Below are 26,759 nucleotides of genomic sequence, written 5' to 3' on the forward strand. Positions count from 1 at the left end.
GGAAATGTGGGCAGAAAGGTGGGCCTGGAGAGCCTGTGGAGAGCCTGAAAGCATAGCTTTCATCTGAGCGATTAATTAAAAAGTAAAATAAAACGCGTCCGAGCAGTCACATACATAAGACCTGTGGGCACACCGGTAGCATAGGTTAGGGGTGAGATTAGTGCCTACTTAGCAGCGCTCTTTGGCAAGCTGCACTCTTGTATGTCCTGTGGGGACTATGGTTGTGTAACTTACCCTGATTCTGTATCCCTGGATGACCCAGAAGACTGCTTGTAAAACACTGCCTTTGAATTAATACCCTATTTCACAGAGCGTGAACTCCGGTTTCCTCCACGTGTCCATAACAAGTACATAAGCTTCCTCAGGAATCCTACAGCACATCCTTCCCAAATTCATTGATGTGGGGTGGGAGAAACTCCTCCTCTTTCCTCCTTTGAAGCTGGTCTAAAAAAAGAAAATGGTTTCATTAAAATTAATTGTGGGTTTAGGAAAACTAACAACGCAGGCATGTTCCTGGAGGAAAACCAGCGTGCTAGCTGCTGTGCATGAAGGATATGTTACTCAGCCTTAACCTAGAATCATTTGAGGTGGAAGGGATCCTTAAAGGTCATCTGGTCCAACTTCCCTGCAATGAATAGGGACACCTACAGCTGCATCAGGTTGCTCAACAGCCTGGGCAACCTATGCCAGTGCCTCACCACTCTTAGTGTAAAAACTTATTCCTCTACATCCAATATAAATCTCCTTTATTTTAGTTTGAAACCATTTCCCCCATCCTACCCTGACATAGCCCCATTAAAGAGTCTATCCCCCAGAGCCTTCTCTTCTTCAGGCTGCACAGCAATAGCTTTCCTAGCCTGTCCTTGTAGAAGTGTTCCACAAGTGTTGTGGCCTTCTTCAGGATGCACTCCAACAGGTCTACATCTCACCTGTACTGAGGACTCCACAACTGGATGTAGTACTCCAGGTGAGGTCTCACTCTACAGAGTGAAAAGGCAGGATCACCTCCTTTGCCCTGCTTAGCACACTTCTTTTGATGCAGCCCAGGATACAGTTGCCTTACACGGCTGTGAGGGCTCATGTCCATATGCTGTCCACCAGTACCCCCAGGTCCTTTCCAGCAGGGCTATGTTCCATCTTTACCTCCCTAAGCATGCACTTATTGGGGTTGGCTCGACCCAGGCGCAACACCTTGCACTTGGCTTTGCTGAACCTCATGAGGTTCTCCTGTACCTACTGAGCAGCCTGTCTAGGTCCCTCTGGATGGCATCCCATCCAAAGTAGCACCACTGAACAAGTTCAAACCTGACACAGAAGGTACGTATTTCTTAGTGGAGGTTTGCCAACGTATTTATCACCTGTGTGTTTTGGAGGAGAAAGCAGAGGTCAGTGCTGCTGGCAGGGTTCTGCATGCTCTGTTCTGCTGCTGTCCTGGTGCATCGTGGTCCCTGAGCACTCCAGAACACCACTTGCGCCATATTTTGAACTGTTTTGAATAGCAGGGGATGCACCTGTGACCTTCAGACAGGGTACTCAGTGTGTCTGGCTGACAAACAGAAAAAAAGCCACGCATGCCCCAACACTGAAGCCCTGGGGGGAGCCTGTCCCAAACATATGTAATGAAAGCTTTGTAATGGACGCAAACAGTCCTTTATAATGCAGATAATAGACAGAAAAGGCAGTGCTTGTCTCCTGGGATGGTGTGGCGGTTCTGCCCCACTGCTGCTCGTGGTGCAGGGTCGGCGACCAGAGGCGCCATTCCCTGCGCGATGAAACACCGGCAGAGGCCGCGGGTCAGCACAGCCCTGCCGGAGTTACCGCCGCTGGGACGAGAAGCAAAGCGCTGCTCTGCATCAACTGCCAAGCTAACAGTACCGGCACCCGGAGCATTTTAATCCGAATGCCGCCATCAAATCCTACACATTGTTGTCCTAAATTCCACCAGACTTCCAGCTCAACTTTTATTTAGCTAACGCTTACACCGTGCTCGCGTTCCGAACGGGTGCAACGCTCTGGGTCGCGTGGGGCTGCGACCCGCTGCGGCAGGACTCACAGCGCTGCCGGCGGGACGAGACACAGCTCCCCAGGCTGCGCTCCGCCGCTGCGTGGGGTGCGGAAAACACCGCGCCGCTTTTCCGAGCTCCGGCGGCGCGTCCCGGCGGGGCGGCGCTGACTCCCGCCTTCCCGTAAAGCGAAATAGAAACCGCGGCCGGAGCCCGCCCCGCGCCCCGCCCGCCCCCGGGGCTTCCCGCTGCGGGCCGAGCGGCCGCGGCGCCGGCTGAGAGCGGGCGGGAGGACGGGCGGGAGGCTGCCGGCGCCCCGCAGGTAAGCCCGGCGCGAGGTGGCGCGGGGGTCTTGGGCGGGCGGCACCTGCCGGCACCTGAGGCGCTGCGGAGCGGGAGGGGCGGCGGAGCCCTGTCCTGCGGGTGAGCGGGTCAGCGCCGTCGGAGCTGCGCTCCCCGCTGTGCGGTTGCTGCTGTTTGCGAAGGGCGGGTATGAGGTCGCGTTAAGGAGATCTTTTTCTCAGAAAGATCGTTTTAAGGAAATGCCGTTCGTCATAAACGGGAAAAATAAATTCTTGGCCGGCAGGCGGCTCATGTGATGGTGTTGAAATAATGATAGAATTGGAGAAGCAGTCCCGTGCTGTAGCAACTGACCTGAGAGATCAAGCTGAGATAAAACCTGAATCCCGCTGAGAACACAGGTAGAACACTATTAGAGACGTGATTTCTCGTGATTAGTGACGGATACCTGGGTTGTACAGAAAGACTTAAAGCTTTATTTAAGTGCCCAACACAAGCGTTGGTATGGAATTGAGAGTACCTTCACGCTGTGGTTTGGGAACATGTTGAGGCACAGAGCTTATGGAGAGCTGCGTTTGCTGTCAGCTGCACTGTGGTCTATGGTATGAAAGTATTATCAAGGAGTGAATTGGTTTAATTGTGGCGCTCACTTGTCTCTGCCCACAAGGGACGGGCCTCTGGAGGCTCGTGTTTTTCTGCACAAAGTCCCCCGAGGTTGGTGTGTAACCCAGCCTTGCTCTTCAGAAGCAGCCCCACAGTTCCCGTTAGTAGACTGGCTGATGCTTTTCTCTTTACTCCCAATAATTCAGCATCATAAAAGCAACAAATAAAAGCCCAGCTGTGGGGCAAAGGCTAGAAATCTCCTCTATGATTGAGAGTAACCACTTGTAGGCTTTTAGGGTAGTAGCGTGGTAGGGTGAGATGCTAGGGGTTAGATAACAGCTTAGGCTTCTGCTAGTTCTTGTATAGGTGTAGGCTGACAAAACCCTGACCCCTCTCAGCACCCTGCTAGATAAATGCTTGGGGGTTTCCCCTCCGTGCCCTGATACTGGGTGCCAGCACGTAGACTGCAGGCTGCTGAGCCCATCACAGGGCTTTGGAAGGGGGGATGTGGTACCGCAGCTCTCTCATGCCGTTTTTTGTTCTGCCCATGCTGAGTTTTCCTGTCCTGCCTCTTGAGCTTGCAGCACATGGTCTGAATTTCTCTGCCAGCTGCACCAATTTACTCATTTTTCTTCGACGTTAGAGCTGACGTAAGCATCTTCCAGCCCATGAGAAATATGTGCCGCAAAGCTTCCACGTCCTTGCGGGGACGTAAGATAGTGATCATAACCAGAAACTGTATCTGGGCAAGCTGCATTGCTTCATGACCTCGGGGGACTGAGTCTGCTGGTGGTGCCTGAGATAAATAGGTTGTGCTTATTTCTTTTCTTTTTTTCTTTTGTAAGTATTTTTTTGTTTGCTTGTCATCTTTTACTGAGAATAGGTGCTTTATGAAAAAGGGAAATGAGAGCTCTCTGAATGGGGTATGTGCTACTGGAGGAAAAGAAGATTCGTCTCTTCTTTGCTATCATCAAGCATGAGGCAGAGAGAATAAAACTCCAGACCTAACCATGGAAAACTTATTTTGCAGTAGTACCTGGAAATCTGGGTGATCATACAGCAGCTTGACTCTTTTTAGCTGTCATCTTTTTCTGCAAAAAATCCCCTGTTATCTCACTCAGCCTTGTGATTACTACTTTTACTTTCCATGAAGCCTGTGAAACAAATGATCATATGAGCATAAACCAGTCCTTCTGCTTGAGCTGGTGTGCCATGGCTTTATTTGTTTTGCCTTTTTTAATAGACTGCAAAGGAACACTTTGAATCTATCATCGGTGGTAAATACAGGTTGGAGAAACATGACGTCTTTACCCATTATATTGAGACCTTTTTGATGATTTTGTGTGATGTAACCGGGATAAATATAAGGTAAGTTCACTTAGACATTTACGTGTTGAAAACTGTGTGTGTAAGAATGGTAATGGCTGATCGTGTATATGCCTTTCACTTGGGTAGAATAACTCTGGTTCGATCTGGGAATCTGGGACGAGAAAGGACTTCTTGGGATGCTGAATCCAGTTCCTTAGAGCTAAAGTCCATTTCAGCCAAATGGCCGAGATGTATCTTAAAAGTTGTTGTTAGGAATAGTAAGGGATAGTAGGAATAGTAAAGTGCTTGAAACTGCTTTAGAAGTTCATTACTTTCATAGTAACTCTATTTCTGACTTTTTTCGTAAATTGGTAAAAATTTCAGTTCAAGTCTAATTCTAGTCAGTCATTTGCAGAAAAGGTGGGTGTTGTATCTCAGCTGGTGATGGATGGTGCTTCATGCAGTGATACTAACAGGTGTTCATTACTGGTGGATGCTTATTAGCTTTGCTCTGTGATCTTCTGCTCTTTCTGGACACATCACATAAGCTGTTCACAAAATCTTGGGGATAAATTAATATGATGCATTTATATCCCTGTTTGTCAGCCATTTCCAAATGATGAGTCCTTGCAGTGGCACTGAGGGTGCTCCATTTTTGCATATCCAGCAAAGCATAACTGGCTCATGCTTCCTTACTGTGTCACTACCTTCACTGAGAAACTTTATGTAAAGTCTAAAATTGAATGGTTGGAAGAGTTCACAAATAACTTCCAAAATAGGTTGTTAGTGGACACTTTTTCTTCTTCTCCTCTATACCCATTCTACTCGTTATGACTTTTCTTAATACAAAGTAATTTAAAAATCTAACCATGTAACAATGAACTACTCTCACTCTGATCACTTCTTTTCCTTCTTGATTTGCTACTGTAGATTCAGATGAAAAAATGTCCTCAGGTTTGTTTTATTTCTCTTTTTTTCAGGAGTGGTTTTGCAAAGTGGACAGTAATGGAGTATATGAGCACGGGTAGTGATAGCAAAGAGGAAATTGACTTGTTGCTAACTAATTTAAATATGTCTGAAGTGATAGACATCATGGAAAACCTTTATCCAGGTGGAGACCTTGGCGTCTATGAGGACAGCTTAATTACGATGTGTGAAGAGGAAAATCAAAATGAAGAACGTGCAGAATCTTTACTGTTTTGTGAGAGGGAGGTTTCTTTGATGTCCTCCGTCAAATATGGGACTGTGGAAGACCTGCTTGCTTTTGCAAATCAGGTGTCTAACGCTGCAAAACAATTTAAAGGATGCAGACAACAAGAATCTGGAATCCTCTTGAATATGGTATGTCTTTTTTCTTTTCACTTGAAAATTAGTAGGTATAGGTGTTACAAGTTATTGCTGAATCTAAGTGGAGATCACCTCCAGTCCCAGCTGTAACAGGCAGACTGAGCAGTAACAAGAAGCTTGAGCCTGGAGGGGATTCCTAGGGACATCAGATCCAGCCCCTGCAGTCCCAGGCAGCAGTGAAGAAACATCTGCTCAGAAAGATGCAGTCTGTGTTGCGTGTTGGTAGCCTGGAGATTAGAAGGCATTTCCCAGTGCTGGGGGCAAGTTTAATACGTGCAGTAAGAAAGCAAAAGCCACAGATGTGAGGGCTTACAAGGAGCATCTGGGAGTTCTCCAGTGCCTTTGCTCATGCAGTAGCAGAAATCATTATGCTCAATTCCCAAGTAAAGGTCTGGAATCTATTCTAAATTCATTATCTGCACAAAAGGTTGCAAAACACGGTAACAACGAGGAGAAAAGGTGTTTAACATCAACAGCAATGTTTAGAAATACAATATTGTGTAATATATCACACAATGCTAAATGCAAGCATAGATGCGGTGTCTTGAGAGATGTTAACAATTTTTTTCCTAAAATGACCTTTCTTCTATAAACACCTATGAATATTAGTGTCACTGAACTGCTAGTAAAATCAAAATGTTGCTTTGGAAACAACCAATCATAAAATGGAAGTTTATTCATATATTTTTGTCTTGCTGTTTTCTTAATATGTTTTAGATCTGTCATCTAAAATTCTTGCATGCAGTGTGTTTTGTACATGAGGATTCATTGCTTGAGCCTTGCCAGTTTCTTAGCACTGAAACAGCAAAGCGTAACGAGTTATCCTGATTTTGAGGGAATATTGCGAAATGGTCACGTCTTGAATTGTAACACTGAAATGACAATTACTAATATTAAATGTGTCCTATACTTAGGGTAGGCACTGTTTTATGTACTCACACTTGTTTTGCTTGGATATTATTTCTATAGATGCATACAATTGGTATGGACCAGGTGTTATTAGGTGCACGTGACTCATTGAGCAACTGAGGACTGCAGGCAGGGCCTCACCAATGGATGCATTTCAACAGGCACATCTGCACTGCATGTAGCTGCTGCTCCTTAGCCAGGGTCAGGAGCATTCCTGGCTGTCTGCTTACCCCACAGACTGCACTGCGAAGGGCCTCTGAGTGCCCACACTGAGTTTTTTTAAGCTGGAAGACAGCAGTCTACAGCCACAGGAGAACGTTCAGTTCACAGTGTCAGGCAAGGATCTAGTCTGATGCAAAGCCTGCTGAAATGCGAACAGTGTGCTGTTTGTTGATCTCTTTTGTTCTGCAGATCCACCCTGTATCCGTGTTGCTTACTAGACAGTTGTAACACATGCAGACTAGCTACTTTCTGCCTGTGAAACATAGAAGTGCGTAGGGGAGGTGCAGGAGCTGGTACAATTTTTGCCTTGGTTCTAATAAGCACCAGGGAGGCTCATTCTGCTCATCCTGAGCAAAGCGCTTGTGTTAAAAAGGCACCCTCCACATCACTTAAGAACTTATCCTCCCAAAAGTTAAGTAAGAATGAACTTATTTAACATATTTAAATACTAGTCACAAGTGCCAGCTTTAGATACTTTCCTAAATCAAAACCACCAAGGTAAAGCACAGATTCTGTGCGTGACATCTTAAATCTAAAACTGGTTATCTTCTGAGATGTTGTTATCTTACAAAGGGCCACAGAAGAGCTGAGCACAGTGAGACCATGTGACAGACAGTGATAAATATCTTTGATCTACTTTTATATGTCTTTAAGCATCTTGGTTACCCGTCAGTAAACAGGTTAACAATATTCTGTTTAGCGGTGATGCTGTATATCTCTGATTTAATAAGAAGCATATTTGCTGGAAACATTAGTGCTGTTTTAGCTAAGAGAATATGAAGAGACTTCAGAACCAACATCAAACCTGAAGCAAGACTTCCATCACTACAGTTAGGAGTTTGGTCTCTGGCATGTGCAGAGGGAAGGAGCTCTTCCAAAGGGCGATTCAGAGCAAGATACTGACTTGGATGCTCAGAACCACTTCGTAGAGGAACCTCCTTGCCCTGGTGATAGTGCAGAGACCCAAAGCTCTCTATGCATGACCACCTAAAACAGGTAGTGTGACTCCCAGTCACTTTTCAGCTGCAGAGTAAAACTGCAAGAAGGTAGCTGGTGAAATCACAGCGGACTTCTTCAACTGCTTCGTAAGCAGCAGAAATTCTGATATGAGATGGAAAATTGAAATTCTTCTAGCAGTCCATTTGATATTAGGAAATGCTGAAACTCTTGCTCACATCATAGAAGATAGCCTGTGAGTAACAGCTATGTGGCATAACAAGTAAGCAGATTGCAGGAAGGGCAAACGTGTGCGGGTAAATCTAATAACAAGAGGTGGGTAATTTCATTAACCCAGCTGCTGTTGTTGTTGTTTCAAGACAATTAATTGCAACTTACACTTTGTGAGTTAGTCACTTGAGAGAAACGTGGATGCCTGGGCTGTGAATGGATGCCACACCTCACATGCTGTTCCCATTTGGTGTTTCTAAATAAAGACTGCTGAACAGATTGCGTGCATTGTGTACATTCATAAGCAACATATATTTTTTTTCCATCCCATGCATAAGATTAATTAGATTTGATGTAGTTTTAACTTCAGAGTGATTTATTATTTCATTGTAACTTAACTCCACAGATCACTCCCAAGAATGGCCGCTATCAGATTGACTCGGATGTGCTCCTGTTTCCGTGGAAGCTGACTTATAGGAATATTGGCTCTGACTTTATTCCGCGGGGAGCTTTTGGGAAGGTGTACTTGGCCCAAGATAGAGAAACCAAGAAACGGATGGCATGTAAACTGGTATGTTAGTTCAGGAGCTTTATCTATGTGCAGATACTGTGTGACATAGAGCATGGAGTGTATTTTTAAATGTGTCTGCATTACATTCCACTACTGGGCTGAATATTGCCTGTGTTCCTTTGGCCTACGTAAAGCAAGAGAAATGGATGTTTTTAATTGTTAACTTGTTTTCAGCCTTGAGACTTAAAAAGTTTAAGCGCTGTGGAAGTGTCTGGAAGCCTGTATAGCTATCCTGTGGGCAGGCCTGCTACCCTCTGCAGCTGTGCCTGGGGTAAATGGAAGAATTTATGCTTGTCCAGCAGTAATTGTGGCAGTAATGTATGAACATCGAATCATGTCCCTGCTGGAGATGATAACGAAACCCTGCCTCTGCAGATGATTCTGGGATCCCACCCTTCAACTGGGGCTTTCAAACATGTGTTTTTTTACTGCAATGGAATTTATGTCATAGTGATCTCAGCTTATGTGCAGATCTCATGGTGTTTTGGACACTAACTCAGCATAAGCTTGAGAGATGTCTCTGGGAGATTGCTGACCACCCCTCTATGTTAATGCAAGCCTGTGTTTTCTTTTAACATCACCTGTCAATGAACTATTCTGAATTGAGGGTCAGCAAAAACTCAAGTGGTATGCTTGTCTATACCCCGCCACTCGTGAATAAGTACCTGCCTTCTACGTGCAACAGAATAGGCAGGGAGTTGTATGTCCTGCCCTTCTGCCAAACCTATGGGCCTAGAAAAGGATTTAGTTTGCCAGTCCTGCATAACCCACTGCAGGGTTAAAGTTATCTAATGTTTCTGAATGTGCAAAAAGTATTTCTCACTGCACTAAAATTATTGGTGTGTTAATTGCTTCACAGCCACAAGCCTGAGGGGCAGAAAATAAAAAGAGTGATAATAGCCTTCCTGAGTGTAAACAAACATTGCTTTAGTATTAATATTTAATATTGCTTTAAACAAACTATTGCTTTAATAATCTGCCATCAGTACTTTTAAAATAAATAAAGTGTTGCTGAGTGCTCACTTTAAAGCAGACTTCCTTTCTCAGAAGCCATAAAATAAGGCTGATAAGGAGTTAAACAAGGTCAGTAACGGTGCAGAGTACTGTCAGTCTGCAGACAGTGCTGAGCACTGTTGTGCTGCAAGCACTGATCCACATGTCAAAAGTGTGTACAGTTCTCGTAGAGCAGATGAGGCTGCACAAAGCTAGCTAAAAAAGCCGTGGGATTTTTATCTCCTTCACCAGGAAGTTTGCATAGAGCTTTTGCGTAACAACCACCCGTTTTTGACGGGAATAACTCTTGCTACATTGCTTTTTCTGGAAGACTGCACTTTTTATTAAGGCAAGATTCCAAAAATTCTCTTATTTTTGAACAGGATGTATTTGGATTAGAAAAGAATAAAGCACAAGATCAAAATAAAGCTTCATATTTAAACAAGTAGTTAAAAGCCCTTTGCTTCCTTCTTCCATTTTAATCTATAGGAAAACTAATGTTAGTATAAATAACCTGGGTTTTGAGCTGCTTTTATGTGGTTCTGTTTCCACCTCCTAGGTGCCAGTGGAACAGTTCAAACCATCAGATGTAGAAATACAGGCATGTTTCCGTCATGAAAACATTGCTGAATTATATGGAGCTATTCTGTGGGATGAGACCATTCATCTTTTCATGGAAGCTGGGGAGGGAGGATCTGTCATGGAGAAGCTGGAGAGCTGTGGGCCTATGCGAGAATTTGAAATAATTTGGGTGACAAAGCATATCCTGAAAGGGCTCGACTTTCTCCACTCCAAAAGGATTATCCACCATGATATCAAACGTAAGTGTGCTCTGTTCCTTGGGGGTGCTCTCTGTTCCAGATCAGGGTGGGGCTCTCCTAAAAACCTGCTACAGAGGTGGGGTGCGTAGCCTTGCATCACAGGGATGGAGAAACTGGATCATGCCAACAGATAACAAGGTCGGTTCTTCAGATAAGTTATATACACTATTTATTGCTATGTTAATAGAGAGGATGATTCAAAAGTCATCAGTCCTTTGCCTTTCTTGAGCAATACAGATTTGAAATAAAAATCAAAAGAAGTTTGAGCAAAATTATCAGAGTGCATTAAGCCAGAAGTTTACTTCTTTCTGTGGAAATTTGCCCTAAATATTTCCCTTCCTAGAATTATAGAATGGTGTGGGTTGGAAGGGACCTCAAGGATCTTCAAACTCCAACCTCTCTGCTGCAGGCGGGGCTCCCAACCTCCCCATTTAATAATAGACCAGGCTGCCCAGGGCCCCATCCAACCTGGCATTGAACACCTTGGGGCATCCCACAGCCTCTCTGGGCAGCCTGTTCCAGCACCTCACCATGCTCTTGATAAAGAACTTCCCCAGCATCCAACCTAAATCTTTCCTGTCTTCTTCTTGTGCCTGCTTTTAGTAGTTCTGTGCCTGTACATGGCTGTTCCTCAGTTTGACTCCGTTTTGGAACTAAATACATAATTTCTATTGTTTTTTTTTTCTTTTAACAATTATTTCAAATTTCAACTTGTTTGTTTTTAAAATCCCCTGGGCATTAACTTGTGTAAATCATCAAAATATATTGATACTAAAACTAAAATTATTGGAATCATATTTAATTGCTTTATCATACAGCTTTAATGCACTGCATATAATATTATATTATATATATTATATATATTATATATTATAACATCAATATTGAATACTGTTCCTCCCAGTATCTCCTCCTCACTGCAAACAGATAAAATCTGCCTGCCATTCTAGTAAGAGTGTTTCTAATTAAGACATATTTCCTCTGTAAATTTATTTTTGCTTAAAGTAGATTTTTTTTTTTCTGTGTGTGTAAAATAGAAATATTCAACTTAAAGTGTTAGAATAATTAGTTGACAGGATGATTATTAGGAATTACCAGTGCTTCTGGAACAGGAGAGATAGTGGGTGCCCCATCCCTGGAGATAACTGAAGGTCAGGCTGGACAAGGCTCTGAGCACCCTGATCAAGCTGTAGGTGTCCCTGTTCCTTGGAGGAGTGTTGGACCAAATGACCTTTAAAGGTCCCTTCCAACTCCAACAGTTGTTATTCTGTTATGTTAGCAAAAGGTTTATTTGGAGTACTACCCAGTGCTCTGCCTCAGATACCTGATGTAGAAAAAGCCCCCATACATCTGATTTCTTCCTGATTGAATCCTCTTCTCTTGAGTCCGTCATGCTGACGTATGGGGGATTGGGATTTTAGTGAGAGAAAGGCTTCCTTGAGCCAAGAAGGAGGAACCACTTTCTGTTGGATTTTAGCAGTAGATCAGTGGGTTGTTTTAACCCTTCAAGCTGTTAAATCGCGAGAGCTGAGTACAAGGGGACAATCACCTCCCTGCACCTGCTGCCAGCTATTTCTGATACAGAACAGGATGCCATTGGCCTTCTTGGCCACCTGGGCACACTGCTGGCTCGTGTTTAGCTGAGCATTGACCAACGCTGCCAGGCCCATTTCTTCCACGCAGTCTTTCAGAAACTCTGCCCCAAGCCTGTAATGTTGCCTGGGGTTGTTGTGGCCTAATTGAGTGTAGGGTCAGTGTTGGGCTTTTTCAGCTGTGTCACGCAAGAAGTGAAGCAGAGCCTGACAGAAGCTGCAGTTTAATGCAATCCCAAGGAGGCAGCAAAACTTGCCATGTTTCTGGCAATGCTGCATTCTATGTGATTTTTTTATGTGTTGTGTAAAATCTGTGTCTTCATAGTTATACTTAAAATTACTGATTTATTCATTTATTCATAGCACTTGTAAGTAAGCGGTTTTCTGGGAGATTACTTGAGGAATCAGTATAGTGCAATGAAATTCAGTTTCTTCCCACTGTATTGGTGGGCCACGGCGGGCACTGTCAAGATGGGAAATCACCTGACTCCACTGTTTGCTTTGGGGGGAAAATATATTTCTCTTGCATAACTTGGAGACTTATATGTAGCTGCAGAAGAAATGAATAAGAATTTCTCAAGACTTAAAAAGAAGCATTACGTTCATAAATATTTGATCAGAAATACAGCTGCAGAGAAAGTCTCTGAGTACACTGTGCCTTAGGCAGAGTTTGATGAAGGAAGGTGAATGAAGCTCCTAGATAGTGCTGCAATTCAGACAGGGAACTCTGCCTTTTCTTACTTTTGCATTTATCTTCTTTCATTATGCTGAGCCACTGTTGCTGACAGGTATGGTGGCTGTGGAGGGGCCTCAGTTCTTATTTATTTTGCCAGTGTTAAGAAATCCCTTGGTGACCACAGTTTTGTTGTCTGTAGCAATAGTTGCACAGCATGCTCGCAACTCTGGAGACAGGAAGGCTCTTCAGAGCAAGCCAGCAGACTGGCTGTACAGAGATCTCCATCAATCCCCCAGCTTGATCCTTTGCCTTCAGCCATTTTCTCTGTTTCTCACTCTATTTTATTTTTGTTTTGTTTTGTTAGAAAAATGACCAGACATTAATTTCTGCTTTTAAACAAACCAGTCCTGCTTGATTTTCTGAGATATAATTAAAAATTGGTCTTGGATCACTAACAGACATGTTCTGGCTAGCAGAAGGACTGGCTGTTGGGACTGGTTGTGCTGGCCTCCTGTTTCAGGCAAACATCCAAATGAAACAGTCACATTGTGAAATAAATGCCCAACATGCTAGAACCTTAAATGCCACTTTTTTGTTTTTCTTTTAGCAAGCAACATTGTGTTTATGTCAACTAAGGCCGTGTTGGTGGATTTTGGCTTAAGTGTTCAAATGACTGAGGACATTTACTATCCCAAAGACCTTAGAGGAACAGAGGTAAGACAAAAGAGGGACAAAAATCTGTTGTATCACTCCTATTACAGTGATGCACAGTGTTGTATCACTCCTATTACTGTGATGCCCACATTCAATTTTGGAGCTTGAGAGTAAATACATATATTACTTGATGTTAATATTTGTTTGTAAGTTTTTAATGTTTTGGTGTTGTTTTTTTTTAACTTGCTGAGTGGAGTCAGGTGTTGCACTTTGAAAGCTGTGTTAGCTTCCCTGCTGTCCCGCCTGTTAGTGATTATTCAACATGAAGTCAAGGAGGAAGTCGGGATGCTCTGAAGCCAAACAAAGGAACAGTGTGCTGGGGAGGGTGGTTTGCAGTGCACCAGCTGCTGGTCAGAGATGCTTCAGACTGGAATTTAGTTCTTTGCTCTGTCAAAGATTTCTCCCAAGATACCAGCCATTGACTGGGGTGACCTGCTGAGCACTCCACCTTTGAAACCACAGAAACAACAAACCTGTGGGTTCTTTAGCATTTCCCACATGTCTGTAGTCCTTATGTCCTATGGAGATTATGTACTGCGTGGTTGATGATTATCTGGTAAAATGCTTAGGTGTTACAGCAAAGGAGGCAGGGGCTTTAAACATTCTCAATGACTTGGACTCTGAACACGCAGAGAGGTCCTGCTCACCATTTGAGTACTCTCATACCAAAGTGTTTCTAGACTGGCAATTTAGCAAACAGCGAAGCAGCAGCAATTAGCTTGGATAGCTGCTACAAAGGGGCCTTTGCTTGCTCTCTGTTGCCACAGGAGGCTGTTTACAGGAAACACTCCAGCTAAACTGTTGGCACTTACTATTTTGATGCTCTTTCACAGCATAGGCATGTGTACAGAAGAGATACTCATGTAACTGACAGAGAGCATCTTGCTTCCTTGGAAGGGTAGGATAAACTCATATTTCACAGAATGCCAAGCTTGTTTGATTTTTGTTTTCAGAATATTTGGGAAAATACTCAGGCATTTGTTTGTGTTGTCAGAGGAGTTAAGAGTTTAAAATGCTTACTGTATTGGAAGTAATATGCTTTCTGGCATTTAATGTATGTGCTTTGATCATGTGTGTGGGTGCATGCATGCTATTAATAAGAATCAAAAAAAAAAAAAGGAGGGGAAGGGACATGATAGAAAAAATGAGATGGAAGCCCTGCTATGTAATTTCCCAAGGATAGAGTTGTTTTAGGTGGGCAGTTTGCGGGTTTGTGGAGCAGGTGATGGTCCAACCCTGGCTGTTGGAGGACAGGTCAAGTTAATGTTGGGAAGCACAATTGTGAGAAACGCTTATCCTTCCCTTTCAGAAAGAAAAATGAGTTTGCATTGTTGAGCACCTGCAGTCATGCCCACAGAAAGCAGACAGTCCATGCAGCTCTAAAACATGCAGGGTCCTGTGGTGTGCTGTATCCTACAGAGTGGTGTAGAGGGGCAGCTGGTTTTCAGAACTGGCCATCTGGTGCTCTGCCGCAGCACGCTGGGTGACAAGTAGGCTGTGGAAAGATTACTGGGAGAAGAGATGCTGAAATTCCAGTCGAAGACTTACAGGAACATTGTGAATGCTAGCATATGAGTTTTTGTGCTCACGAGACCCACAGCACTCATGCTGAGCTTTGTGGAGTCCAGTCATTCGCAAATGCTTTCTTCAGATGCACAGCACTGTTTTCTCATTGTTTCTTCCATGTAAGATCTCATCTCTTGCTCCAGAGTCCTCCTGAGCTTTACACCTCTGTTACATAGCTTTAAGAAGTGATGCAGCTGTTGTCCAGGAGGGCTGTTTCTGCATATGGCTGTGTAATGACATCCCCTTGTTAGGGCTGTATTGCTGCCGTGCAGCAATACATAGGAACTGCCTGGCTCCTTTTGCACTGGCCGGGGCTGGTTTTCACTCAGGAGGCCACAGCTGGAGTCAGTGTTCTCCTCTGAGGGTCTGGGTACTAGCTACGTATTGTGCCACGTTTCTGTCACTGTGTTAAATTGCACAAGCTTCAGCTGCAAATATTGCTGAGGTATTTAAATATCGAGGGTGTGGTTAATTCGCAAGAATGCTAAACTAAAACTAGCACAGTGTTTTAAAAAAAAAAAAAGGCTGATATGGCTGGGTTGCCAGCCCAGCAGCAGAGAGCAGTGGCAGTGTGACAGGATCAGGGGTTGGGCTGCCCACCTTGATGGCAGCTGAGCTCAAGCCGAAATCAGTCTGAAATCACAGTGTGGGTGCACATCTCATGTTTGCTTTTTGTCCTTGTGCAATCGGGGTGTGTCTTGACCTTTCTCACACTCTGGCTGTAACTGCAGACAGGTTATACTTCCAGCATCCTTTTTACTCATGAAAGTAACTGCTTTTCATTCGTACAGATTTCACTGTAGTTGCACTGTTTGCATTGTATGCAGTTGTAATTATTTCATAAAAATGGGATTCTGCTCTTTGGTCTTTGTGAGACTTAATTGTGGCAGATGCCTCTTTCTACCACAGCTTTGGGGAGGGCAATGGACGGGAGTCAGTAGCAGCTCCAGACGTGCTCCTGGGCGTGTGCTTCCAGTCCACAGCTCTGGTTGCAGATGTGATGTGTGATTTACTGGGAAATATTCCATGGTATTTGCGTGAGCCTTGTGGCCATTCTCCATCTGGTAGCGAGCAGGCCAGCAATGCGGCGATGATTTAACTTCCTGCCCTTGTCTCAATTAATGGCTTTTAATGTGATTCTTTGTGGCAGGGTGACATGAACTAATTAAAGATCTGTTTGGCTCCTTTAGAGGGCAATTGGGTGAGGGAAAAGTGGAAACCAGGAGCGACAAGCAGGGCAGCTTGGTGCTGAAACCTTCCCCCTGCGCATGGCCAGGTGCTCGGCAGCGGTGGGCAGGCAGTGCCTCTCGCATCTCAGCTCTCCTCACCCCAGCTCAGCCAGCAGGGAGGTGCCCTCAGAGTGCTTCAACTGCTCTGACAAAGCTCAGCTTTTCTGTGGAAAATTTTGGATGGAAACCATAACTTGGACGGCAAGGAATTTCTGGTTTAGAAATTAGTTTAAGGTTTTAGGAATTTCTGGTTTAAAAAGAAGTGGGAGAGAGCTTGCCTTAATAGCTGCTCTGGGGCTTGGTCACACAGCAGGAGCTGACTTTTAATCTGTGCCTTACCTTAGACCTGGCTTGTGCTTCGCTGCCCCATTTCTTAGGGTGGTTCCCCACCGTGCTGGTTATTGGATAATGAGTGGAGAGAAGACTAAGAAAGCCAGTTCTGCCCGAACAGTTGTGTATTGTTCAGTGTAACAGAGCAGAAAATCTGTTCCCCAGCTGGTGCTTGGTCTCTAGGCTGCAAGTATCAGAGGGATTTGTGTGTGTGTTTCAAATCGCAACATATCATGGCTGGTCATTGCCTATTGTTTTCCACTGCTGATAGTCTTTTTTCTGCTATGTTTCACAGATTTACATGAGCCCCGAAGTTATCCTGTGCCGAGGCCACACAACCAAAGCAGACATCTACAGCATGGGAGCTACTATTATTCACATGCAAACTGGCATTCCGCCCTGGGTGAACAGATATCCTCGTTCTGCATATCCATCCTACCTCTATATTGTGAGTGCCCTTAGAAAAACCATATCTCTGCTTTCATTGAAGGGGCTCCTGTACTCTTGTTGGGAAAGCTTCAGTCATATAAAGACTGTCAAAATATTTGTCAGAGAGATGATATCATCCTTTTTGCTTTGGGGGAGGGAGGGAAGAAGTAGGTTTTGATCATTTAGTGGAAGGCTGAAACTGAGCTGGAGTAATCTCTGTGGTTTTGTTACAAGTTGACAAGCCTTGGGCTTCCTGCAAGAACAGGGATAGAACAGGGTGAAACTTGATTGGAACAAGTTCATCTCTGTCCCACTGTTGGTCTGTTTTGCTTAGAAGCTGCAGATAAAAAGAGCTTGATTCTGTAGTTCACAGGCTGTGGTACAGAAGTCTGGTGAATTTGTGCTGCACTGGATTTTATACTTTCTTAGAATTGCTTTGAGTTTTAAAATTTATGATAACATCTGATAAAAGGTGGATTTGCTGTTGTTACATATTATGTTCTACTTGATTATACTAGCTTGGAGATGTGGTAAGTTGTAAATGAGGAATTCCCAGACCACCAAGGTGATTATTTGTGACTTCTTTTTCCATTGTTTTTGCAGTAACTGTATCAGTAGTCTTTATTATTATTATTATTATTATTCCAACAGATACACAAACAAGCTCCCCCTTTAGAGGACATTGCTGAAGACTGTAGCACTTCCATGAGGGAGTTGTTAGAAGCAGCTCTAGAAAGGAATCCTAACCATAGACTGTCTGCAGCAGAGTTATTGAAACATGAAGCTTTACACCCACCCCCAGAAGACCAGCCACGTTGCCAGAGTTTGGACTCAGCACTGTTTGAAAGGAAAAGGCTACTTGCAAGGAAGGAGCTGCAGTTGCCAGAAAACATTACAGGTAAGTAATACCTTACCTTGCAGCCTTACCTTGCACTCTGTAGATTTTACATTGTGTCAAACTTCAGCTTGACAAATTGTTTGGAAATGAGCTAAACTCAGAAAGCTTCTGGAAGGAGATCAGTAGAAATCCCAATCAGATTAGGTCAGACCCAGCACTCATTAGGTGTTATGTAAAACACTCATTGACTTCAGCAGAAGAACTTAGCCTGAATTCTGCGGCTCCAGAAGAATTGGCTCATGAAAAGGCCTTGGCAGTCATTTGGGGCAGTTTTTCATTAAGTATAGATTGTTGTCCCAAGATGACTAAATGCATCCCTATATTACAGGTGTTTTATTTATGTCAGCGATTTGTCTTTCAGCAAGCAAAGTTTCAACAGCTGCCATGAAAATAAATACTTTATGCCTCCTTAAAGATAAGCCACACATAAAATCTAACTGTAATGATGCTGTCAACAGCACAAGCCCTTTGTTTTAAAAAGGGCAATGACTGCAGGATGGAATTCAGCTCCCTTGTGCATTGATAATTGCTCTATGAAGGATAACACATGAGCCAGTTAAACAAACAAACAAACAAAAAGAAAAAGCCCATAAATATGTGGCCTCAGATAGTATCAAGCTCAAGGGAATTTTGGTGTCAGCAACTTACTAGCAGGCTTCAAAATGCTTTTCTTCTACTTCTAAAATATATTAGGATCACCCTGATAAAGGGCATTTATAAAATGAGCCCAGACAAGTGGTTCATTTAATTGCACTAATTACTTGAAGAGATACCTGTGCAAAATTTTGGGTGCTCTAATGAGTAACTGTTGAAATGAAACATTTAAAGTAATCACTGCCTTTACATCTATAGTGGTGTTACTCCTTCTGGATTTTGCCTCATTGGTGCATAATCCTATGACCAGCACAGGCTATCTCAATCAATTCTTTTGAAGATGAAAGAATATTTGACCATTACATTGGAACTCTAATTTAGGTGCTTGAGATTCCAAGACACTCATTGCACAAGTATTCAGGGGAGTTCTGCAGCTGCAAAGTTTCTTCAGACCTTGACTTAAAAGAAAATAATCGGAGACAGACAGTCCCAGGTTTGTTCTACACTGTCACAAAGAGGATGTCGTTTACTTAAATGAAAAGTCCCCTGTAATGAAGGGGAATTCTCGACTGTCAGAAAACCAGCAGTTTTTTCTTGCACCAAACTCTCCTTCAGCGCTGTGGCACAGAGAATGAGGAAGCTCTCTGTAGCTGTGCCAGCAGACAGGGTTTTTTTTGCAACTGAGCACACTTGCTATTTGCAGTACCAAGCTGCTTACTTTTCTTTGTCCTGGATTTATGGGTTGATTTGTTATCTTTCACTTTATTTTATATGAGATTTATTTTATGTTGGCTTTAAAAATGAAGCTTTCTAAACCACAAACAAATAAAAGCAAATGCTAGGCTAATCATTCCAATAGTGCCTTTAACTATGAAATTGCATTGATGCGCTATCTGTGCAATAACGGCGTGCTTTGTGTCTTTTCTTCTTAGATTCCTCATTGTGCACTGGGAGCATGGAGGAGTCGGACCTGGTAAAGAGGCAAAGATCACTTTACATAGACCTTGGAGCTCTTGCTGGTTACTTCAATATTGTTAGGGCACCACCAGCATTAGAATATGACTGACCCAATAACGTTTTCTATCAGCAGGTCAGAAATGGACCTCTACCTCTTAAAACTTGATTTTAAGACTTGATTTTCAAATCTGTACATAAAAATATTGCCACTGTAGGCTGTAAAATGTGAATAGTTTGTAATTGCACAGATGATTAAGCTAAGCCCTTAGGGACTCTAATAAGCTGATCTCAAGCAATGGTATTGGTGCATCTACTGGCTGACCAACAAGAAGACAAGAAAAAGAACACTGCAGGAATGTCTTCTTTTGGGGGACCTTCCTGTGCTGGGCCTTACACTTTTGTAAAGCTTATATGATACGCTTACAAGTATTGCCATAAAAAAAAAAAAGAAAGAAAAAAGAAAAAAAAAAAAAAAAAAAAAAAAAAAAAGAGCATGCGGGCCATAAGATCTGGTCTGTCTGAGCTGTCCGTAGTGAAAACCTTCCCCCAAAAAGTCTTTTTTCAGTCTTGAGACCTGGCCAGTCTCTGGTTGTTCTCAATGTAAATCAGGAGCTTCCTCAAGCTGAGCTAGTTTCTATATCAGGTGTCTCTGGAGTCAAAGCATCACTTGGTTACAGATATGTTTTAGCTTTGTATCTTCCCTGTCCCCCTGCTCCTTGGGCAGAGGGAGTATCTGGCTGTATCTGTTAGCTCTGGGAGTGGCACAGCAAGTTGGCCCTGCCTCCACCAGCTTTTAATGTTGCAGCTACTGCAAGGATATCTCAGCTAGTTTTCAAGGGTAGGGCAAGTGTCAGTTCATATTGGTAACAGTGGGCAATCTCCAGTCTCTTGCTTTTTAATGCTTTAAACTTGTGTATGATTGGCGTGAGCGCTACGGTTTGGAAAGCGTGTCATTAGTGACAAGCTGTGTTTATGTTCCTATGGAAATGGAATTATATTGTTCTTGCTGTGCCTCATACATTTGAAACACGATGTTTTGGATGATAGTAAAACTATGCAAACTGCATAGTTCTGTACATCCCATGGGATGAGAACGTAAACTTTTATAAAACTCTCTTTGATGCTTAGGATGACTCTTTTTAAGCATTTTTGTTAAAATGGCATACTATGTATGTTGTACACTGAATCTTTTCTGAAGCACAGTCTCTTTTTCATACATCCATTATTTAATGCTGCTCCTTTCTAACATGTAATCTTAAACAGATTATTTCCAGTTTGATACTGATATGGTCGAATGAATAAATCCAGCTCAGTGCCTTGAGAAGTGGTCGCTGTGTTCTTTGAAAGCAGTATGGGGCTGTGACCCTGTATGTCTCCTTCCACAACCCAGTTACACTACATGCATTGTTCCACAGGCTGAAGTGTTGGGTGGAGGGTGCTGTTAACAGATTTTGGACTTGGAACCAACAATTAATGCTTCTGACAAAACCTTACTCTTGGAACACCACACTCCTTCTGGACTGCCTGAATCTTGCACAGCAGATGTGGGCAACATGCACCACTTAAGTTCTGATGGTTATTTCTGCAAAAAAAAAAAACCCAAACCAGATGGGAATAGCCAAGCTGCCCAGTGCTGGCTGCAAATCTCTAGACAGCCATCAGCTTGGAGGAGAGCTGTTCAGGGGAGTACCCTTCATATTTACATTGGCTGCAGCTATCAGGATATTTGAGGATCAGATTTCCAATGTCGCTGACTTAAAGAAGAGGTGCCATAATGGTTTGGATACTCACCTTTTTCTTGAGAGAACAGTGTTCAATTTTCTGATACCTTGCTGCTGCCTTTTGATCTCTGAGATTTACAGAACCAATAGGAAACAACTTTAGGGGGTGGTGAGTTTAAAATATGTTCCCCAGTTTCCATTGTATAAAGTTAAGATGTTTATCATTGCCAAATAGTGGCTGGATGTTATGCAAGTGCTTATCGAGTGCTAAGATACTGCAAAAATGAGGTGCATGTAAGAATTAAAGGTTGCACGGAAACTTTTACTATTGCTTGAAAAGTGTTATGCTGAATTTTTTGCTTGTTTTTTTTTTTTTTTAATGTGATCTTCCTGTATGATAAACACTCCTTCAGAGGGCTGGTACACAACCAACAGATGGCTGTTCAGGTACACTAAACACCAAGCAGTGCTGCTGGCACTAATAGTTGAGGATGATATTTTAGATGAGCTGCAGGCTGCAGCTAAGCAGGGATTTCTCTCCAGAATGATGCATTGCATACTGTACCTCTCAGGAGTATCCCACAGGGATTGTCCCCCATGCACTTGAAGCAATGGAAGTGAACCGATGATGGGGAAGGAATGAAAAGCAGTGGTAGGAACACTGCCACCCAGGGGGATGGCTATTGTGTCCCACGCAGTGGGATTCTGCCAGCAGGTTGCCTTTGTGCTAATTGCTATTGTGTCATTTCATTTTTACCTGCAAGGAGACTGACACCAGCTGCAGAGAAAATTATGTATGTAGAGAACACACAGCTCTGGGTTGTAGGTAGCATAGAAGAGCTAGCAGTCAAGTTTGTCCTGAGATCAACCTGAGACTGAAGCCTCCACTGCTGTCCTCTGCAGAGTTTCCCCATGCTCTCTCTCAGAGCCCTGCAGGAGCATTTGGATGATGCAGAAATTAGGGCTTTCTTGCCTGTCTTCTCTGATACCTGTTCCCTTTAAACAAGCACCAAAGCACTGTTGGGAGCCAGAGCATCCATTTCTCTTCCCTGAGGAAAGCTGAGCAAGGTGCATTTCTAAAACCATCCCCATCCAAAGCTAATAATTGGAACAATGCATAAACAACTCCTTTATAAACTGCGTGCCAACAAAACTCAACAACGCCCCAAAACTTCAGACAGACCGTGGGAGTGGCTCATTACGATCCTGGGCTGTGCTCATGCTACTTCAGGAATAGCCCTGCTGCATGGTGCTGGGGCACAGTGACTCACTGGGGAGGAGACAAGCGGCCACCCCACAACACCCACAGCTGGCAGTGCCTGTGCAACGTGGGCAGTGGGGTGGTATCATTACAGGAAGGTGAGCTCGTCTGTGGCAAAAGGAAGTCCTCAAAAAGAGTGTGAGGATTCCCACTGCCAGGCTTTTCCCATCACCCCTGCCTGCAGCGCTCCCTTCCCACCTCGCTCACCCTCCCTTGGCACTGCAGGTGTCACTGCTCATGCAGTTAGCCATAAGCCGTTTCCAGGTACACGCTGGATTATTTTCAGGGGCGATCAAACAAACTTATGCGTGAAGTAAAAACTTTCAAGCAAGGCAGGCTACCCTTTGGAGGCAGACTGACTTCCCCACAGAAATATGAAAACATACTTGGCGGCAACACATCAATAACTCATCTTGCCAAAAGAGCAACACTTTGGGGAAGGGAAATGACACAAATAATGACAAAAAGGCTCAGGAAGTTCTGGCTCACTTCGTACTTTTATGCAACTGCTATCACAGCCAGGATTTGTTTTCCAGTTGTGCAGCAGTTCTCCAGCGCTGACTGCAGAACCATCCCTTCACTGCCTGTGTAATGCATGTGAATAAGCACGTCTGATAAGAAGGCAGAGATGAGATAGAAGGAGGAAGCCTCGAGGTGTGTCACTGTGCGTGCATACCTTACGGAGAGGCCTGGTATTTCCTCCTGCACCCATTAACTTGTACATGGGGCCAAAATATTCCTGCCTCAGTGACGAGTGTGGGGTGACATTCAGATGGCATTTACTGGGCAGGCACTTGGGCAGTGGTGCACATTCAGCCACCAGCAGCCAGACTTGGCATCTGTCTGGCCCATGTGCTCATCAGCAGGTGTCCATGCACACCTCATCTGCTGGCAGTGATGGGGAGAGCCAACCAGCAGGCCGCAGAGTAGGCTGCTTGTGGACATGAGTCTCTTCTCATGCATGCTTCCGGGTAGCACAAGCTCTGTGGGCTTAAGAATGACAGGATCACTGAATGGCTGAGGTCAGAAGAGACCTCTGGAGGACGTGTGAAAGAAGACCCAACATGGTCACAAAGCCCACTTACCTAAGGGATGAAACAAGGTGGGGAGGCCTGATGGAGACAGTGGGCAATGGGCCATTCGTGCATCAGTGTCCTGGGAAAGCAAAAAATTCTGGATTCAGGCAAGGCAGCATGGCTCTCCTTGTGAACTTCAGTCATAAGCTGGAACTTGCTTTCTCTTAGACTTCAACTTTTTGTGTGCTCAGCCTTTATATTTCAGTTGGTACTTTCCTTCCAGGTTTTCTGCTACTGATATTACAGTACTTCATCATGCCTTTTTAAACAGGAAAGGTCTTATCTATGTTTAGGAAGTGGTTTTAGTGAACTGATGCTACGTGTAAGGCCATCATAGCAGTCAAGGTGCTCACAGGAGCAACTGGCACCAGAAGACTTGAAGACATCTTGTCTTCTGAAAACATTTTGTCTTCTTAGAAGTGATAATGTGGTTCTGCTTGCACATGCTGTCTCAGACCACATCACCTCTGCCCTAGAAAGATTACAAAATGAGGCAGAGTTTAAGCACCAGGGAAATATGTGCAGTGACTGAACATTGGCCTGCATGGGTGATTCAGCCCAGCAGCAATCCCTGTTGGGTTCTCCTCTCACCAGCCCCAGCCCGCGAGGCTCTGACTGTTTCTTTGAAGTCACACACTTGCCATGACATAACATCTTCATACCTGGCTTCTGGAGATACCAGCGACCAACTGGTACATAAGGCATATGTACATAAGGTACATAAATTTTCCAGTCTAATTTATAAAGCCAGTCACCTTATGCTTGCAGACTTGTATTTGGACAGATAAATTGATGAATTTTTGAAGCATGGAAGTGCAGGCCCTTGAAGAACCAGTTCTGACTTCACAGTTGTCTCGTGTGGAGCAGAGGTTGGACTTGCGACACCTCCTGCTCACTGCCTGACCTCAGTGTTGTGGGGCCGCAAGCAGCAGGGGAAAGAAGAGCTGTGCTGCATCCCATTGCCCACTGACACACAGTTCTGGTGGAGAGCAGAGGCTGGTAGATAAAAGCTGTGGCAGACCTTGTCTCCCTGCAGCCTGCATGCTCACATCTGGCTGATTTGCCCAAGAAGTGGGACCCATCCTCCTTGGCTTGCTCACCAGTGCTCTGACACCTAGCCTTGCTACGTCACAGGAATGTTTTCTATTATTTCCACCTTCCTGTAACACTGAGTCTTCTCCTCTCTATCCCTCCAGGCTACTCCTAGAAAAAACTAAAGAAGGAAGCCTTTTTCCCCCCATTCAGGCATCCTTTGATGTGTTGTGGGGCAGGGACATGCCCAATAGCTATGGCTCAATTATCTGCTGTCCCCTCTCCCTGGAGAAGGGACCACAACAGGTCAGTGCTTCTCCAAGTAGCAATAATCACATAAGCACAAACACTGTGATACCAGCATGGCTCTACCTCCTTACAGCCCCTGCAAGGCAAGTTTTACTGAGAGAGGAACCAGGCAGAAAGGCTGAAAGTGTCAGAGCTGCTGGTGCAGGACAAGACTTGTCGTAACTAAGAAGTCACCAAAATGAGTTGAAGAGCAGAATTGGCCTGTGCTGGGACCAACTTCCATGCCAAGTATCCAAGGAAGCTGGCCACCACGGGACAGATCCTGCACTGCTCATGAGCCAGCACCAAGCAGCCCCACTACGCAGTTTGTGCTGGCGGAAGGATGAGAGATGATTTATTTCCACTTTCCCAGCATTGTCAGTGACTCCACCTCTTCTCTCAGACCATGAGGCTGTAAATCCAAATATGCCATCGTTCCACTGCCATCTCATGAGTCAAGGCCATAGAGTGATGCATCCACCCAAAGGGGACCAAGAAGGTAGAAATGGAGAAAGGCATGGAGTGTAGACCAGCTGTATTTGTTTCCCTAATGCATTTATCTATAACATGCACACAGGTGCTTTTTTTCAGTGAAACGAATCTCATCCAGACTCCACCTTGCACTTCCACCTTGCAGACCCAGGCACGCTCTTCAGAAACTCCAGGCAGAGCATGCCTGCTGTGTGTCTGCTGGGCCAGCACATAGCCACGTGCATTTTGGGAGCTATGTTCCCGCTGGCAATGAGCTCCACGTAGCTTCCCATCACAGGGAATGTCGGCTCTTTCACAACCCTGCAGCCCCCCTAGGCTGACTTCAGCTGTTCCCAGCGTCACACTGTTCACCATATGGCACGTTGCCAGGGATGAGATGCCTTCCTATTTGTAAAGGGCTTCTAGCTGCTTCCACTTATTTCCTTGCTGTTGAGAGCTAAGCACAGTGTAGTGATTATTTATTTGTGCCTGAGCTCATCTTTCACAGAGTGAAAAAGAAGAGCAGCAGCATCTCCTCTGTGCTCTCTGCCCTACCCTGTGGTTCCCCAGCCCCTGGGGGCTTTCCCCAGCGGGGTTCTGTGCAGTCACTGTGCGATGCAGGAGATGCCTGGCTGCAGAGCTCACCACAGGCAGCCAGCTCCACAGCTGCAGGCCCAGGGGGAGCTCTGGTGTGGGGCAAAACAAACAGTGAGAACACATGAGATGGAGAGGAAGTGGTTCAGAAACCTTCAAGCTGGAAGGGAGAGTTATCACCTTGCTTTAATTGTTGTGTCACGCAAGGTAGGAGCCTCTTTGCAGGAAGTTCCCCCGCTCCAGTTCCCTGGAGCAGATGGGGATGAACTCCTCATCATGCCAGTCCTTGGGCATGAAGGTGGAGATGGGGTGGTGACTCCATTATGGGGAATGCCTCCATTTCATGCCCTCCTCAACAACTTTCTTGGAAAATCTGAGGCTCTTGGGCTGAAGTTCTCTATGCACAAGAACAGTGCAGAAATGAGCTGGCAGACTGGAAAGTTGAATTTGAAAAGAACTCTCAGGCTTCACTTGAATGCAGAGAAAAACTCTGACATTCTCAGGCACTTCTCTCTACTCTGGGACATCTAAGTTAGCTTTATTTTAAATACTGGAAGCTGGGGGATTTCCTGAGAGCCTGAAGGAGGAACGTGTCTGGAATCAGGTCCTAAAAAAGGCTTAGGAACTGAAGTCAGGAACTGATCAGCTGATGTCATGCTAACATCATGTCTGAGGGCTCCTCCTCTATTTTTTTTTTTTTCCATTATGAATATACTTCCCTAGAAACTGGAGGTAAACTTGAACAAACTGAGAGGATGTAGCAAAAACACTGTCAGGGAAAATGTCTGCACTGTCTTGGTTTGTGCAACGCCCCCAGCACTGCTGCAAGCAGACCTTGCACAAAAGAGGAAGGTTCCTGTGGTGAGTTCTTTCTCCACTTAACCCACGCTTTGCTCTTTGTTTTGATGTCCCTCAGCTGCTCAGTTTCTTTTTTCCAGCTTCTGCAGTTTTCTTCTTGCACCTGAAAGCACACTAATTCATCCCATCAGAGATGGAGCCTTCCCAAACTTTATTCTTTGTCTCGCAGGGCCAAATAGATTCTGCATTTGCTACTCAGAACACAAAGCAGTGACTCAACAGACGACAG

At 44.5% G+C, this 26,759-nt stretch overlaps 1 protein-coding gene across 3 annotated transcripts; it reads left to right on the top strand.

Annotated features, from left to right (window-relative positions):
- Window positions 1-2,226: 2,226 nt before the first annotated feature.
- Window positions 2,227-20,553, top strand: MAP3K8 (mitogen-activated protein kinase kinase kinase 8). Of its 3 annotated transcripts, none has more exons than XM_052694907.1 (9): window positions 2,227-2,325; window positions 4,150-4,274; window positions 5,195-5,555; window positions 8,266-8,430; window positions 9,983-10,244; window positions 13,120-13,226; window positions 16,647-16,799; window positions 17,432-17,678; window positions 19,205-20,553. In XM_052694907.1, exons 2-9 carry the CDS (start codon window positions 4,240-4,242, stop codon window positions 19,336-19,338), a joined length of 1,464 nt encoding a protein of 487 aa, XP_052550867.1. In that variant the 5' UTR covers window positions 2,227-2,325; window positions 4,150-4,239; the 3' UTR covers window positions 19,339-20,553. The 3 variants fall into 3 exon arrangements, with proteins under 3 accessions (XP_052550867.1, XP_052550868.1, XP_052550866.1); XM_052694908.1 differs by lacking the exon at window positions 2,227-2,325 and adding an exon at window positions 2,382-2,704; XM_052694906.1 differs by lacking the exons at window positions 2,227-2,325; window positions 4,150-4,274 and having other exon boundaries at window positions 4,288-5,555.
- Window positions 20,554-26,759: the final 6,206 nt, after the last annotated feature.

Source organism: Tympanuchus pallidicinctus, unplaced genomic scaffold (genome assembly GCF_026119805.1).
Source record: "Tympanuchus pallidicinctus isolate F22 unplaced genomic scaffold, pur_lepc_1.0 scaffold3, whole genome shotgun sequence".
Classification (NCBI taxonomy): domain Eukaryota; kingdom Metazoa; phylum Chordata; class Aves; order Galliformes; family Phasianidae; genus Tympanuchus; species Tympanuchus pallidicinctus.

What these genes read in the sequence shown, in the direction of transcription:
- MAP3K8 (XM_052694906.1), top strand. Translation starts at nt 5,151, where the DNA reads ATGAAAAAATGTCCTCAGGTTTGTTTTATTTCTCTTTTTTTCAGGAGT. An exon ending in CTGGAATCCTCTTGAATATG is followed by an intron (nt 5,556 to 8,265) that starts GTATGTCTTTTT and finishes TTAACTCCACAG; the next exon opens with ATCACTCCCAAGAATGGCCG. An exon ending in AACGGATGGCATGTAAACTG is followed by an intron (nt 8,431 to 9,982) that starts GTATGTTAGTTC and finishes TCCACCTCCTAG; the next exon opens with GTGCCAGTGGAACAGTTCAA.